This window comes from Castor canadensis, chromosome 6 (genome assembly GCF_047511655.1).
Source record: "Castor canadensis chromosome 6, mCasCan1.hap1v2, whole genome shotgun sequence".
Taxonomy (NCBI): domain Eukaryota; kingdom Metazoa; phylum Chordata; class Mammalia; order Rodentia; family Castoridae; genus Castor; species Castor canadensis.
In genome coordinates, this window is record NC_133391.1 from 39,775,948 (window position 1) to 39,792,236 (window position 16,289).

Below are 16,289 nucleotides of genomic sequence, written 5' to 3' on the forward strand. Positions count from 1 at the left end.
GGAGAAGAAAGTGGAGGGTACAGGTGGTAATGGGAGAAGCTCATTAGTCAGACACCTGATTCAGCTTCATCCAGGACAAGAAACCAGAGCATAGCGACCACTGCCAGGAACCCTGTGAAGCCTCCTGCTTGTGGCAGGGTGGGTATAGCAGTGAGCCAGGACACTGTCATGAAAGAAAGGAACTCTCCATGTGCCCCTCGCTTCCTGGATAGTCACCTTCCTTCAGGGCTATCAAGGCCAAGTTCACAAATGTTACTCTGAGGACATAGCAAAGGCCTGTGCAGAACTAAGTCAGAATGAAACATTCTGAAGAAGGTCTGTAAAGGTTGGTGCACAGAGGACGGTAGCCAGTGACTCCATTCCCACTGACGCTGCCACAAAGGAGGAGCTCCTGACCACAGCGCCCCAGATAAGGAACAGCAGGCTGGGAGGGCTGTGGACATGTCTAAGGATTTTGGCCATCAGAGTGGTTTGTTTGTTCCAGAATCCGAGAGATGGGTTGACTGACCACCGAGATCCCTTCTCACCTACACTCTTATATCCACTCACAAGGGCCAACCTAGATGTACCCAGAAGTGACAGATTGGACATCTGGACTCCCAGCTTTTCATGGAGGTCTGATTGACTGAGTGACTTGGCAGCTTAGTGGTCTCTGGCTTCTTTTTTCATCAAAAGTTGAAAGGCTTGGCCCATCTCCAAAAATCTGGAGTGAGGTGATGTGACCATGACCTAGTGATTCAAAGAGTGTTGGAAGAGGGCCAGGTGTGTCTGGAAATCTCACCAGGAGCTTTAAGAATTGGCTGCTGTGCCAGGCTCCCATGAGAACCTGGCAAATATGGCCAGATAACCTAAGCTAGCAAGGTGGACCTTGATTTTACAATGCATGTAGTACATGAGGGTGTCCGCTCATTTGGCTCTGTTACAAACTTCCCTAGACTGGGTACTTTATAAATAACAGAAATTTCTTTCTCACAGTCTGGAGATTGGAAGCTCAAGAGCAAGGTGCCAGCAGATTTGATGTGTGGTCACTTGTCCATTTTCTCCCTATATTCTCCAGGGTGGAAAGGGCAAATTGAGGCTTTATTTTGGTGCTACTGGGGGTTGAACTCCAGGCTTTGAGCTTACCACACAGCTGCTCTACCACTTGAGCCATGCCTCCAGCCCATTTTTCTATTAGGATCTCACTTTATGCCAGGGCAGCCTGGGCTCCAATCCTGCTATTTATTCTTCCCTCTTAGCTGGGATGACAGGAGTACACAACCACATCAACTTTTTATTAGTTTGAGATGGGGATCTCACAAACTTTTTGCCTGGGCTGGCCTCCAACCATGATCCTCCTGATCTCTGCCTCCTGAGTAGCTAGGATTACAGGCTTGAGCCACCGCACCAGGCTTCAGGCCTCTTTTAAAAGGCAGTAATCTCATTCATGAGAGCTCTATCTTCATGTCCTGATCACCTTCCAAAGTTCTTGCCTTTTTATACTGTCACTTTGGGGGCTTGGGTTCAACATATGAATGGGGGAGGGGTAAGCATTCAGACACAGTAAGAAGCAGGGATGGGAGGTCATCATGATGTCTCTAATCCTTTCTGCCATCTACATTTTACCCATACAGTGAAGTAGACACCCAAAACATGGTGTGTCAGGGGAAAATGGAACTTGCTCTGGAAAACAGAGAGCCTCCTGATGTCCCTCCTCTTGCCTCCCATATTCCTTCATGGCGTTCAATACAGTGCTAGGTTTATAACAGATGTTGAGAAATACCTACTGGGTGGATACACGGGTGAACGAATGGATGGATGGATGTGGGTGGGTGGATGAATGGGTGATGGATGGAGGGATGGTGGGTGGGTGGATGAACAGGTGATGGATGGATGGGTGAATGGATAGATGGATGGTAGATGGGTGGATGGGTGAATGAATGGATGGATGTGGGTAGGTGGATGAATGGGCGATGGATGGATGGATGTGGGTGGGTGGATGAATGGGTGATGGATGGAGGGATGTGGGTGGGTGGATGAACAGGTGATGGATGGATGGGTGAATGGATAGATGGATGGTAGACGGGTGGATGAGTGAATGACTGGATGGATGTGGGTAGGTGGATGAATGGGTGATGGATGGATGGATGTGGGTGGATGGATGAATGGGTGATGGATGGAGGGATGTGTGGGTGGGTGGGTGGATGGATGAACGATGGATCGATGGATGATCTCAGTGAGTAGGTGGACATTTGGGGTGGAAGCAAGAAAGGCTGGAAATGAAGGAGCAAGGGAAGAATGGGGTAAGGGAAATGAGACAGAGGGAGACAGATGATCAGATACAAACCAGAGATGGGTTCATTTCTCAGTCGGCTTCTTTTCTTCTGGATGCAGTGTCATCTGTGTCCCAAGAACACTGCTATCGTGGCCCTATGAAATGTCACTTCTGAGGAGAGTTTCTGAAATGCAGTGCTTGCTATATAGACATGAAAGACTTTATTCTTTAGCCTTGACGGTTCCTGGTCAGATCACGGAATTTGGTTTTAGAATTTAATGGAGGACAAGGACTGATGGAGTAGCTCAAGTGATAGAGTGCATGACTAGCATAAGCCTAGCAAGCATGAGGCCCTGAGTTCAAAGCCCCATGACCAAGAATTTATTGGAGACAAAGCAGATTTATGTTTGGTTTATTTCAATGATTGGCCATAGATTTTTGAGTTCAGAAAGGGAGAGCAGGGCCCAGGTATGCAGCTACTCCTTGTCCTCCCATAGGTGACTGGAGTGGCCCCTGTCTTTATACTGGGTGCACATGTTCTCCTATGTGCCTGTTTCTGGGCAATACTTCTGGCCCATCACTCTGCATCTTGTCTCTACCTGCCTCCAAGTCCCCGACTCCCCACTTGTCTTTTCATCTGTGTACCCACATCGTTCAGACTTGCTTCTTTCCCTCCTTCTGCCTGCCAGTCACTCCTGGTGTCACCAGCCCCAGTGGGGTGCTGCATATTCTCTTCCCTTCCCTGCAGTAACAGTCACATCTTACCATCCATCAGATGGCATGTCCTTACCTCTCAGCGGTGAGGACATTCTTCCTGCAGGCGACAAGCTCTTTCCTTTAGCAAGGTACGGTTTGTCCTCACCCATGCTGGCTCTGGCCTCCTCTCTTCTCCCTGGCATTTTGAAATGCTCAGATGCACATTGCTGCACGGCCAGCCCACGGCGACAGATGTGGAGAAGGAAACAGCAGAGCGAGGTGGACAAGGGGACTGGCACAGGAGTCACACCGTCCTGGCATGACCCCAGACCCTATCGTGAATCAGAGAGTGGTCTTAGTGCACCACAGCTCCCTCTTGATCTGTCCCCTCTTGAAGGTGACACAGCACCTACCTCCCAGGTCACCATGAGAAGGCAATGGTCTGAGATACACACAGCATTTGCACAGCAAGCACTGGGGAAACGTCAGCTCCTGCCACCTTTATGAGGCTGCTTCCCATCTGGGACCCTCACGTGTCCCACAGAGCCTCACCTCTCCACCCCACCCCCATTAACACCCCTCCTTGTCTCGCAGCGAAAGCGACATCAAGCAACTTTGGCTACAGCTGAAGAAGGACGAACCCCACTTACTGTCAAACTTTGAAGATTTCCTGACTAGAATCTTCTCCCAGCTCCAAGAAGCCCATGAGGAGAAGAACGAGCTGGAGTGCGCCCTTAAAAAGTGGGTACCCGATCTTAGCCACTCTGCGCCTGTGTGCCAAAAGCGGAAATACGGGGCGCAGGCACTTTGTTGTATTTTTCCACTGGCACATTGTGTGATGCCTTCCCGTTGCGGCCGACCGAAGCGGAGTTGGAGCATCATAATATGTCTACTTTTAGTCCTCACTCACATTTATTAGGCACTTACTATATACCAGGTGCTATTCTAAATATTTTATATACAACAGCTCATTTGAATCTCACAACAACCGTTGGAGGTAGGGACTATCTGCTAGTACCCACATTTTACCAAGGAGCAGATGGAGACACAGAAAGGTTAATACACCCCAGAATGCACGGTGTGTTAGTGGCAGAGCCAGAATTCACAGCCACTTGGCCTGGTGCCCAAGACCAAAAGGAAAAGCACTGTGACTGCCTCTGGGCAGTGAGGACCCAGCATTCTGGGCCTCCCCCGACTCAGAGTGGCCCTTGCTTTGTGGAGGTGATGTGTTTATAAGGGGGTCCAGGAACTGGCATCTCCCACCACCCTCTCCTGTCTTGGTCTCACCTCTCCTCTGCTGCTTCTTCGCCTCCACAGCCTCTCAGGAGTCAGGACCAGCCTCCCCTCCCCACCCCCCCCAGGGACCGCTGCAGAACTGGACCAGCTCAGCATAAGCAGGTGCCCCACAGGATTAGGACAGGCCCCCAGGTGCTGTGTCCTCCTGAGAGCCACATGTGGCCACTCCTGATGTGTGGCTCTGTGCTTGCCCCCAGCCATGTAGCACGTGTTTCTGCAGTGAGCTTGCATATTTGGGGTGTGGAATTGCATGAGCTGTGATGAAGGGCAGGTTGCCACCCTGGAGGGGAAGCCCAAAGCCAGGGCTGGGTGGGACGGCACTGATGCATGCTGATGGGACACTGCCCACCCTGGCTCCTGCCAGACCTCTCCTCAGGCCCCCAGAGATTCTCTTGCATTCTGTGGGACCCTCCACAAGCCTCCAGACTAGGATCCCATGGACCACCGCCTGGTGCACACACCTCTGAGCAGGGCTTACCCTAGGAGGCAGTGTTGCAGGGACTGCATTGAGTGGCCCTGGACGAGGCACATTGGTCCTGCTCTGGGAAGGACAACGTAAGTATGTGACCTGCTGGGCAGACCCTCTAACCACATGGTACCCTGAGCTCAGCTCTTCTCCTTGCCTGGTGCCTTCCCCCAGCAACAGTAAGGGTAAGAAACAAGTCTGGGAAGAAGGACTTTTAGGACTCTGTGTTCTGGGGAACTTGAGGCCATGCTTGCTGGAAGATTCTTTTTGTTTGTTTTTTTGGTGGTACCAGGGTTTGAACTCAGGGCCTTGCACTTGCTAGATGAGCACTCTACCACTTGAGCCATGTCCCCATCCCTTTTTGCTTCAGTTATTTTTCAGATAGGGTCTTGCACTTTCTGCCCAAACTGGCCTCAGACCATGATCATTCTACCTCTCCCTCCTGAAGAGCTGAGATTACAGGCAGGCATGAGTTACCATGCCAGAGCTGTTACAGAGAACTGTTAATAGCATTCCAGGGAGAGACACCCACAGATCAGGGAAGGGAAGGATTGAGGGCATAACTCGGATGTAACCTTTAGTTGACTAAGCCATAGAATTTAGTTGACCAAGCTTGAATCTTAGTTCCGCCACTTAAAGGCTGTGCAGCTTAGGCCAAGTTACCTAACCTCTCTGAGTTTCAGCTTCCTTATCTGTAAGATAGGCAAGGTGATAGAATCCATCTTGCTGAGCTGTGAGCGTTAAATGTGATCACGTGTGTAAGCATTTGGAGCGCTGCTTGCATACAAGCAATCAGTGAATGTCAAAAGAATAATAATTACTGTCAGAAATAAGTATATTGTCAGTCTTAAGAGGTTTGTCTGGCTGAAGCAGAGTCTGAGCCTTGCTATGATCAGAGGCAAAGTTGGGAGAAATTTTTAGGCTTCTTGCCAGCATGGGGTGGCAGTGGGTTGTGTGGACCAGCAGCCTGGCAGCACCTGGACATATCTGAGAGATGCAGATTCTCAGTCCCACCCACCTTAGCGAGCTCTGTGGGTAGCTGGAGAAGGCAGGCAGGGAGCCAGGAGATCTGGGTTTGAGTCATGTGTGACTGGCAAACTGCTGGCTCTGTGACCTTGCTCAAGTCTCTTGGCATCTCTGAGCCTTTTCCCATCTGTAAACAGAGGAACCTCAATTCGTTTCCCACCCTGATCTCAGCGTTGGTGACCTGAAGGAGTCACAGCAAAGCCAAGGGGCCCCTCCCAGAGAGGGGGGGGTCTTCTGTCCTCTAAGGAGGGGGACTGTGGCCTGAGTGGGGGAGGGAGAGTTACCCAGCCAGCTCTGGAATCTTCTCCACAGGGCCCCCTGCTGCACCATGCTCCTGCAAGGAGAGAGCAGTGCTTCTGATTCCTGGAGAGCCTCTTAGCCCTGACATCCATCTTGAAGTGCTCAATGCCAAGTGCTTGGCCCTAATTTAGTAATTGATTTAAAAGTTCTTGAGGTGAAAGTCAAGGCCACTCTGGGCTGTGTGTGCAAAACTGTCTGAGCCAAAGCTTCCAGCCCCTTCTATAGTCAGCATCCCTGCCAGCTACACCTGCCCTGGCCAGTTGATCGAGGCCAACCCCTGGCCAAGAGTGAAGATCCTCACTGAGTTCCCCATCAGCCTCGTCTCGGGGGTGTTGTCTGGGCGCAAAGCTGGAGGACTGCAGGTGGAGTGGGAAGAGCACCTGGCGTAGGAGATGGGAGGACTGGAGTTCTTGCCCAGGATAGCCACTTGTCAGCTGTGTGAGGTAAAGCAACTTCCTTTACCTCTCTGGTGACATGAGCGAATAGGATTGGTGTTTCTCAGACCTTTTGTGATTGCGACTCCCCAGAACAAATGCCTTTTACTTTGCAATCCCTGTACACGCGTATGTATGTATAACCAAAAGAAAACTTTGTGTACAGATACTTTCCTTCATTATGGGTGGGACTTAGGTTTGTATTGGAGACTTTTTATTCTCTCTTTTTAAAAAAAAAATGGTTGGCCACATCTTGCTGGTGAACCAGGTGATCTTTAAGGTCTATATGATTGATAGCTTCCAAGAAACTAGAAATCCCAATAGGGTGTGGAATATTTAAATGAGATTCTTTGCAGATAACCTAGGTTGAGAGTAAGTGGTTCTGAGACATCCTTTAGAAATTCGGGAGCCAGCGGCTCGCACCTGTAATCCTAGCTACTCAGGAGGCAGAGATCAGGAGGATCGCCATTGAGACCAGCCCAGGCAAATAGTTCTGCAAGACTCTATCTCAAAAAAACCCTTCACAAAAAAAGGGCTGGTAGAGTAGCTCAAGGTGAGGCCCTGAGTTCAAACCTCAGTACCACAAAAAAAAAAAATTGGGCTTAGAAGTTTGCATTTCTTTTGGGGTCGGGCATAACCAGGCTTTAGAGAGGAATTTGAAAAGGTCTTAGAATAACTGATTTAGGAAGGAGTCTGAAGGAATCTCAGAAGCAGAGTCCTGGGGACCTGGCAGAATGTCTTCCAGGCTCCACCACAGGCTCCCTTTGCAGTAATAAGCGTGACATTTCCACCCTACCCAGAAAACAAGCACTTATTGCTGACCATGGAGATGACAGTGCAAGTTATGGCTGCTGTGTGTCCCTTCCTAGACTGGGCACCAGGGGGAATGCCATCCCCATGTTAGCAGTAGGTAGCATTTAGCAAGCACTCACTGTGTGCAGGTTCTGAGTTGGAAAAGTAAAACAGTCACAATCCTTAAGGAGCTTAGGCTCAGCTGGCCAGCAGAGCTCACACTCAGAGGAATTCAGCACTGATCCCTGCTTAAAAACATCAGATCATGTAGCCATCCACAGTGGCCACTTCTGTTTCCTTCCCTTTTACAAACTGCACACCTCATTTCTTTTCATTTCTTCCATCAGGGCCCAGGGAAAATGAGGCTGACCTCTGGGGATGTCTGGCCTTCACCTGGGAGGGACAGGACAGGATGCCACCAAGGTGGGTGGGTTCTTGTGGAAACTCTTGCCCTTGATGCAACCTCAGAATGTTCTGGGGCATTGTCAGAAATAACCAGTGCCCACCATGGATGTTTTTAAACTGACTATTGGAAATAGCAGAAACCAGTGTAGTAGTATCAGTCCCCTAGGGCGTGTCCTGGGTGAGGCTCCTGAGGACAATGTTTGTGATGTGAGTCCACTGGGAAGTATCCACAGCCCCACAGGGCAAGATGGAACACAAAGTCAAAGCCTTTAGTGCCTGTGTTGGGCTTCCAGTGAGATATGCTCTCTGAGGAGGGGATGTTCCATGGCGTCTGAGCCAGTCTCCTCAGCATTTCTTCCTTGGGAAGAAATTCAGAGCACTGTGCATTTTGCACGAGGGACATAGACAGTTTAAATATTAGGAAGAACTTCTGGCCATCAGGATTAGGATTGTATTTACCATGGAGAGCACTCTTTTACCTTTTATGGGGGGAAAAAAAAACAAAACAGGCTGAAACCTCCAGGGACCTTTGCTGGAATCATGGGGGGACATTGGCGTCCCACCCCATGGATTCCCAGCTCACTTGGTCTCAGTGGGAGCTCCAAGTCTGCACTTTTAAAGCATCAGGGAGAGGATAAGTCACACTGGATCTGGGGCAGTCCTGGAGCTCTCTGAAGGAAAGAGCTTTCCAGATCACAGGCCAGTTCAGCTGAGCTGCCCAGCCAGTCTCAGCGGCCTGGGAATGCCGTCCAGCTGCCTGTTTGGCATCACAGGAAGACCACACTGGCCTTGATAAGCTTGGCCATGCTTCTTGTGCCCTCGTCAGACTCAGTTCCTCACCCGCCCAGTCTTGCCTTGTGCTTCTGATTCTGGCCACAGGGACCCTTCAACTGCGGCTCTGCTCTGCCACTATCCAAGCCCTTCCTGCCAAGAGTGAGTCCCCTGGGCTCCACGAGGGGACGCATGTGGCTCCCAGACAGACAGGCAGCCCATAATGACAGCCCACCCTGGTCTCTGTGGTGTGGAGCTCTGGGGACATCAGATGCTCTGCAGGGAAACGGTGCCACTGTGTCCCAGGCTTAATGCAGCAAAGCATCATAGACATGACAGTGGCCCTTATGTTCCATAGGTTCTCAATTCCTTGTGCAAGACCTCAGCAGATGGCTTCTCGAGTGTGAGCTTGCTTTGGGCTTTTTGTTAAAAGGCAGATGCTAAGACCCTTTCCCAGAGAGTCTAGGTCTGAGGGAGGGGCCGCACACAATGAGATGGTTCTGAGGTGGACAGGTCAACAACCACACCTGGACTCACTGCTCCAGCCTGTTCTTCCAGAAGGTGACAGCCAGAAAAAACCACCCCCTGGGGACCCCTCCAGTCTGCATTTTAGCCCTGTCTGCAGGGTGAGCATGAGAGGGTCTTGGTGAGGTCTCTCTGTGAAGGGAGAATTAATAAGGGTGGGATTTTTATGGGCCTAATATTATCCTACGCAGAAGCACACTGTTAAATTAACATCGCCCTGTGAGCACATTGAAAGGTGAAGACTATTCGTGCTCCATGCACACCATGGGCACAGTTTGTAAACCTGACTCATGAAATATGGCCTGCTTTCTAGGATGGGAGAAGCTGCAGAGTTGGTTTATACAAGGCAGCAGAATTGAATTAGGAAGAAGCCATCCATCTTGAAAATTCAATTGGCGATTTTACAACCTCTGCAGAATTCTCTGTCTACACACTCTTAGGTTTTCCTTTCATTCGTCTGTACTCTAATCATGTGTGTGTGTGCATGTCAGCAGTGAGACTGACAGAGATAAACAATCACAGAGAGAGGTGGGGGAGGGAGGGAAAGAGGGGAGAGACAGAAACAGAGAGGGAGAGAGAGAGAGAGGGGAGGAGGGAATAAGGGAGAGAGAGATGGAGGGAAAGAGGAAAGGAGGGAGAAAGAGAGGCAGAGGGAAGGAGGCAGGGAGAGAGAAAGATGGAGAGAGACAGTGTGGGAGGGAGAGACAGAGGGGGAGAGAAAGAGAGAGAGAAGGAGAAAGGGAGAGAGAGAGGGAGAAAGGGAGAGGGAAGGAGAGAGGGAGGGAGAGATGGAGAGAGACAGAGGGAGAGAGATACAAAGAGATGGGGGAAGAGAGAGAGAGAGAGAGTGATTTCAGGGGAATATGAAAACCCTAACAGAATTTTTCTGTTTGCAGTCCAGAGACTGCAACTTAAGATGAAGGCCACAAGGGGCAGTAATGAGTCTGAATCCCGGCATTCTCACGCCAAGTCCAAGACTGCTTCCATTTCTACTTGGGTCTTTGTGGGATAGGGTGTCCACACCTCCCACAACCTGCCCCTCATCAGCTCGCAGCACAGGGGTCTGCCCCATGCCCCTCTCCAGTTCACGCTCACTCCATGGTTTCTAGACTCCAGATAGAACTGGAGCACCAGCAATCCTAAAGGCAAGAGTATGGAATTGTCAGAATCACACCTTGCACTGCTCAGGGAGACACTGTGGGGTTGTGGATGGAACCATGGAACTGGACTTGAGGCTTGGGTTGTCCTTTCTGCTCTGGCCCATGGTAATTGGGTCACTTCCCTGTTTTGACCCTCATCTTCTTCACATGCAAACCAATCTGGGTTGAAGTCATGAGGGGGAACCCTCCCTGTCTGCTTCTGCCCTTTGCCAGTCTTGACAAACCAGGAGACACATTGATTAAACCATTGCACACCCACAAAGAAACATATGACATCACGGGCTGGACACAGTGGCTCACACCTGTAATCTCAGCTACTTGGGAGGCAGAGATAGGGAGAATCATGGTTTGAGGCCAGATCAGGCAAAACGTTAGTGAGAGCCCATCTCAGTCAACACTGGGTGTGGTGGTGTGTGCATGTCATTCCAGCTGTTCAGAAGCCATAGGTAGGAAGAACATGGTCTGAGGCTTCCCTGGGCAAAAACTTGAGTCTCTATGCAAAAAAATTACCTAACGCAAAAAAGTACCGGGGCTTGGCTCAAGACATAGAGCTCCTAGGGCTGTCAGAGTGGCTGAAGTGGTAGAGCACCTGCCTAGCAAGCCTGAGGCCCTGAGTTCAAACCCCAATACTGCCAAAAGAAAAAGAAAGAGATAGAGCACCTGTGCCTGCCTAGCAAGCATTAAGGCCGCAAGTGCAAGCCCAAGTACCACAAGCAAAAGAGAGAGAGAGACAGAGAAACATATGAAGCTGACCAAAGTCAGTGGCCACTTCTGAAACTCTTGCCTTGAGTTCGAGCTCCTAAAGGATGTCAAAAATGTAGAAAAATTCTGCTTTTTCCCTCCAAGGTCAAGCCCACACCTTCATTTAGGAAAGGAAGAAATTTTGTCATGGAAGGACTTCAGCACACCTCTGCCTAGAACCCAAAAGGTGGCTGATGAGCTCCTGAGACCTTCTGAAACCCCAGCAGCTTTTATTCACAAGTGAAGGCAAAGGAGCCAGGAGCCAGGAACAAATATGTCACCCAGGCAGTGCTGTGCGGCAGGAAGGCCCCAGCCTGTGTGCTGTTAGCGGGGGCCCCAGCGGTATGGCTTAACACTTTACCTCAGAGTAACACCTGATTCTTGTTCACAAAACACTTTGTGAGGGTTAATTAACTTTCACAGTCCCTGTGGGAGGCTGACAGGATGCCACCTTGGAGTTCACTGCCAATGATCTAGAAAGGCCTCTAGGATCCAAACCTTGCATTTACATTCAAATTATGGTTTCTCTGCCCTTCCTTCCTTCCCACAGGTCCCATGCTTTGCTCCCCAGTCCTCCAGCACACAAACACTCTAGTTCTCACCCTTTAGAGAAGACACACTGTAGTCAGGCAAACGTACATTAAGGATTGGAAATTTTTTGAAACCATCAAACAGTAAGTTTAAGAAATGAGCACAGAATTGTCTTACGAATAGAATATGCATTCTTCACACAGGAGTTATAAGAAATTGATAGTTTTTGGCTACAGAGGAAAAGGTAGTAAGTTCCAAGCAGTAAATACATTAACGATTAATACAATGAAACTAGAAGTCAAGAATTTCTATATCTTGAAAAAGAACTCTTCTAGGGCAAGGGGTATAGCTCGGTGGTAGAGAGCTTGTCAGTCGTGTGCCAGGCCCTCAATCTCCAACCTCTCCAAAAAAAAAACACCCTTCTAAATAATCTCAGATAAATTAAATCATAAAAGCCAGCAATATAGCTTACATTCTGAGCATAAGTTAAATTGGAAATATCAGTAAAACTTGGGAGGTCATTCAACATACTGGATAGCCAACTGGGATCCATAAATACAGTGGCAGGCTGGAAAGAGGGACTGATGTCACTGAATGTGAACTCCAACAAAGTACATTTGAGGTCTTCCCCAGTGTCCAAAAGCCAAAAGGTTGGGGTGATATAATTCAGCAGTTCCATCTTCACAGCAAATGCAATCACACAGACATAGGATTTAAAGGTTTTAGCTGGCCAATGGGCTCAGTGTTCAGCAACCATGATACCAAGAAAAGCTAATGGTGTTTTAGGCTGTGTGAACAGATGCACACAGGCGAGAACAAGAGAGACAATAGTCAGCTCTCATCTGTGCTACTCTGATACACTGGGCATTGGGTTTGGAACTCCAGGGCCTGGGAAAGTTAATCAGAGCCTGAGAAAAGGGAGGGGAATCGTGCAGAGATTTCACAACAACACAATCTATGTGAGACATGGTTGGAGGAAGGAGAGAGGCTTGGCTTGAACCCAAGGCATCTTCTTGAACTTGAAGCTGTTGTCAAATAAATGAAGTGCTTTTATGCAGAAGAGGGGCAAGATCAGGGGAAGACAGATTTCTACAAGCCGGAGTATTCCAAAGGTGAAAGAACTATGGAAAGAGAGCATATCCCCCGTCACTGGTGGTTTCGAACTTAAATTGCATTAATGCTGGATTAAAATACTATGGTAAGGGTTTTCACGTGGGGGTGGTAGGAAGAGATGGTTGAATCAGATGAACCGTCTAACCCCAACATTCTTCATCTCCCCTGGGATCTAGTGTTCCTTCAGTATGGCCTGGGAGTTTCTGAGTTTGCTACCCAAAGTTGTAAATGGAGTCAGTACAGGTTTTCAGCCGTGAGCACAGGCCCTATGTGTGATGTAAAGGTCTGAGTGTTCATAAACTAGTAGGGACAGACTGAACCCAAGGAAACCTGAACAGTTTGGGATCAGTTAAAATTAAATGTAAAATGGCCAAAATGAAGGCACAGGTTGTCGTAGAGTTCAGACAAGGGGTCAGTGAGGGTTGTAGAGATGGAGGCTCCATAGAGAGGACTTCAAAGTCTCTGTGTGTGCGCATTAGGTGACAAGAATGGATTGAGGCGTCGTGGTGGCATTGATGTGTACACTAGGCAAACATGATAGGTGCTCTCTTTCCTTTGATGGCTGTAATGGCCTCACAGGCTGGAGTGCTGTGTATCACACGTGCAGATCTTAGAGCATCTCCCAGCAGCCTCTGCGGGGCTCCTGCAGGCTCAGGGTCCACTCTGTAGCACCTGCTCATGCACAGCCTGCATCTCTGACAGATCTACCTGACAGTGCTTTTCTTGACTAAGCTTTCTCTTCATCTTCTGATCGCCTCTGAGCCTTTCCAAACCCAGCAACTCTTTCTCCTTTGAAAGTAAGACTTCCTCCTCTCAGAGGTCACTGCCCCCGCCCTCCACAGCTCATGATCCCAATTACAAGAATAAATAATCCCTTACAGTTATTTAAGGCTTTGTGGTCCTGGAAGCTTTTCACACCCACTCTCCTGTTGGTTCGTCCTGACAATGTTGGAGGAATGTAAGGCAGTGACACCCTGGAATGGAAGAAGGTTACAGTGCTTGCCCAAGGTCACACTGAGGATATAAACTGGTCTGGAGATCAGGGATCAGAACACAAGTCTTCTGATCCCTGACCTGGCTTAGTGATGCGATGGGTGGGGGTAGCACCTTCATGCACCCATTCCTGGAAACCAGGTGGGTCATGACGTCATTCAGGCCTGGGAAGTCTCCCAGGAGACTAGGCTTTTTTTTTCCAAAGGCTTGTGTCTACCTAATGAGTCTGGCTGGGCCCAGGAAAGCCGAGGCCCATCTGGAGCCCCAGGGCTTCTTTGCAACAGATCCAGCCTTTGTGAGCTGCAGCTGGCAGTGGACACCATTCAGAGACTGTATCTGCTTTCCCTCCATTTGTGTTACGATGGTTTATAAAATAACTTAATTTGTAACAAGCAAACTGGCATGTGAGCATGAAAAGCATAAAGTATTAATTTAACCAAGGAAAACTTAGGACAAAATTAATATAACACATTTAATGATATCATAAAATTAATATGCATGGTTATTAAGCATAGATAGTAAACACTTTCTATGAATGACTGTAATTAGAATTGCTTTAGCAGAGCCTAATGAATTTTTAAGTTACTCTCAGGTCACTTTATTCGTTCCCCAGTTGGAATCACTGTCTAAAGTTTTCTTTGGTACCATTTGCCACCTAGCATGTGATTATCTTCAAGCACAGAAAGATAATTCAAGGTCCAAGAGAAAACCACCTTGCTTTCTGAAAATTCCTTAAAATTGTATGTTTCTGACCTTGAGACATCCCCTGTCAATAGCAGAGACCCTTTCTTCTTGCTTCCTTCCAAGATTTTCTTTTAATTTTTGTTAGTTAGCTAAGAGCAAAAGTGACAAGCTCAAACATCTGACATTTACTCTTAGGCAAATGGATAACTGTTACACCAGGGATAGAGAATACACTCATAAACATGGGGCCACAGCTCTTGGAAGTCTTGGAAGACTATCATCTTCTGCTACATGTAGCCCAAGGCCACTGTTGGACAGTTGCTAAAAGTCAAGTTTCTGGTCTTGATAGTATAACCAAGAATGGGAGCTCAGAGATCTGTGATGAACGATCCTGACTGTGGAGTCTCATACCACATCCTCTGCTGGAATTTATTAGTAGTTTCTGTAGAGTTGGAAGGTTGTCAGTCAAAATGGCTCCTTCTTCATTGTGAGTCTGTTCATGTGGTACAAATGCTTCCTCTGCAGGTGGAAATGGGCAAGGGGCAGTGATTGGACTGTGGCAAAGCCTAGGAGAGCAGGGAAGGTCTGGCTCTGGATTGGAGTCCCAGGTGGACATGGGAGGTTGAGAGAAAGGATGGAGGGCTCCAGGAAATGACTACATTCCCATCCTTTATGTTCTGTTCAGAAATCTCCCCAGTACCGATTAGAACCGAGAACCAGGGCTGTCTCTTCGATTATCATGGCTTTCCATCATTGGAGGTTAGTAGCAGGTGCCAGACTTTTGGGGATGTCTGTACATGTGTTACACATTCAAAACAGGTCTCAAGACCATGACCTTAGCCTGTTTATGGAGCCTGGAGTTCTCTTAACAGAAGAGGGGAGAGAACAGGGAGTAGAGGCCAAGCCTGGGTCAGGCAGTCCTTAGGGACAGATCCTGCAATCTGGGTTGACCTGGCCTATGCAGTCACCCCACCACCTGCAATTCCAGTTTCCTGCCTGAATTATTTAGAGAGCATTAGGAGCATCTATTATGAGGAGAGGATGTAGGGACAGAAAAGGGTCATCACTGAGGAAGACCTACAAACCTTGTCTCCCTAACTATCTTTGTCTTTCTCTGTAGGAAAGGATGCCCAGGTGCTCACTTCCTCTGTCCTATGGGCCTTTTAGATTAGGGGGAAGATGCAGGAGCAGGTACAAAGAAGTCTCAATGTCACTGACAGCCTTTAACCAGCCTCGCCCATCTCCTTATCCACCTGTGGCCCTGTGCCTAAAATGGCAGGAGCACTGAGACAGGTGTAGGCCTTTCCTTTCTAATAGGTTGTTATTGTCATTGTCATGGAATAGTTTGAGAATTTTATGAGAAACATGGATCACACAAACTTTTTTTTTCTCTTTTTCTTCTATTTTTTTTCTTTTATTATTCATATGTGCATACAAGGCTTGGTTCATTTCTCCCCACTGCCCCCACCCCCTCCCTTACCACCCACTCCACCCCCTCCCTCTCCCCCCCACCCCCTCAATACCCAGCAGAAACTATTTTGCCCTTATTTCTAATTTTGTTGTAGAGAGAGTATAAGCAATAACAGGAAGGGACAAGGGTTTTTGCTGGTTGAGATAAGGATAGCTATACAGGGTATTGACTCACATTGATTTCCTGTGCATAGGTGTTACCTTCTAGGTTAATTCTTTTTGATCTCACCTCTTCTCTAGTACCTGTTCCCCTTTTCCTATTGGCCTCAGTTGCATTTAAGGTATCTGCTTTAGTTTCTCTGCGTTAAGGGCAACAAATGCTAGCTAATTTTTTAGGTGTCTTACCTATCCTCACCCCTCCCTTGTGTGCTTTCGCTTTTATCATGTACTCATAGTCTAATCCCATTGTGTGTTTGCCCTTGATCTAATGTCTACATATGAGGGAGAACATACGATTTTTGGTCTTTTGGGCCAGGCTAACCTCACTCAGAATGATGTTCTCCAATTCCATCCATTTACCAGCGAATGATAACATTTCATTCTTCTTCATGGCTGCATAAAATTCCATTGTGTATAGATACCACATTTTGTTAATCCATTCGTCAGTGGTGGGGCATCTTGGCTGTTTCCAT

At 48.3% G+C, this 16,289-nt stretch overlaps 1 protein-coding gene across 2 annotated transcripts in view; it reads left to right on the forward strand.

The window, feature by feature from the left end:
• Cracr2a (calcium release activated channel regulator 2A) overlaps positions 1–16,289 on the forward strand; it is a 115,956-nt gene that overhangs the window by 54,329 nt on the left and 45,338 nt on the right. For both annotated transcript variants that reach the window (XM_074076257.1, XM_020183452.2), the window contains one exon: positions 3,545–3,691. In XM_074076257.1, the coding sequence (XP_073932358.1) occupies positions 3,545–3,691 (147 nt within the window). The remainder of the gene's footprint in view (positions 1–3,544; positions 3,692–16,289) is intronic.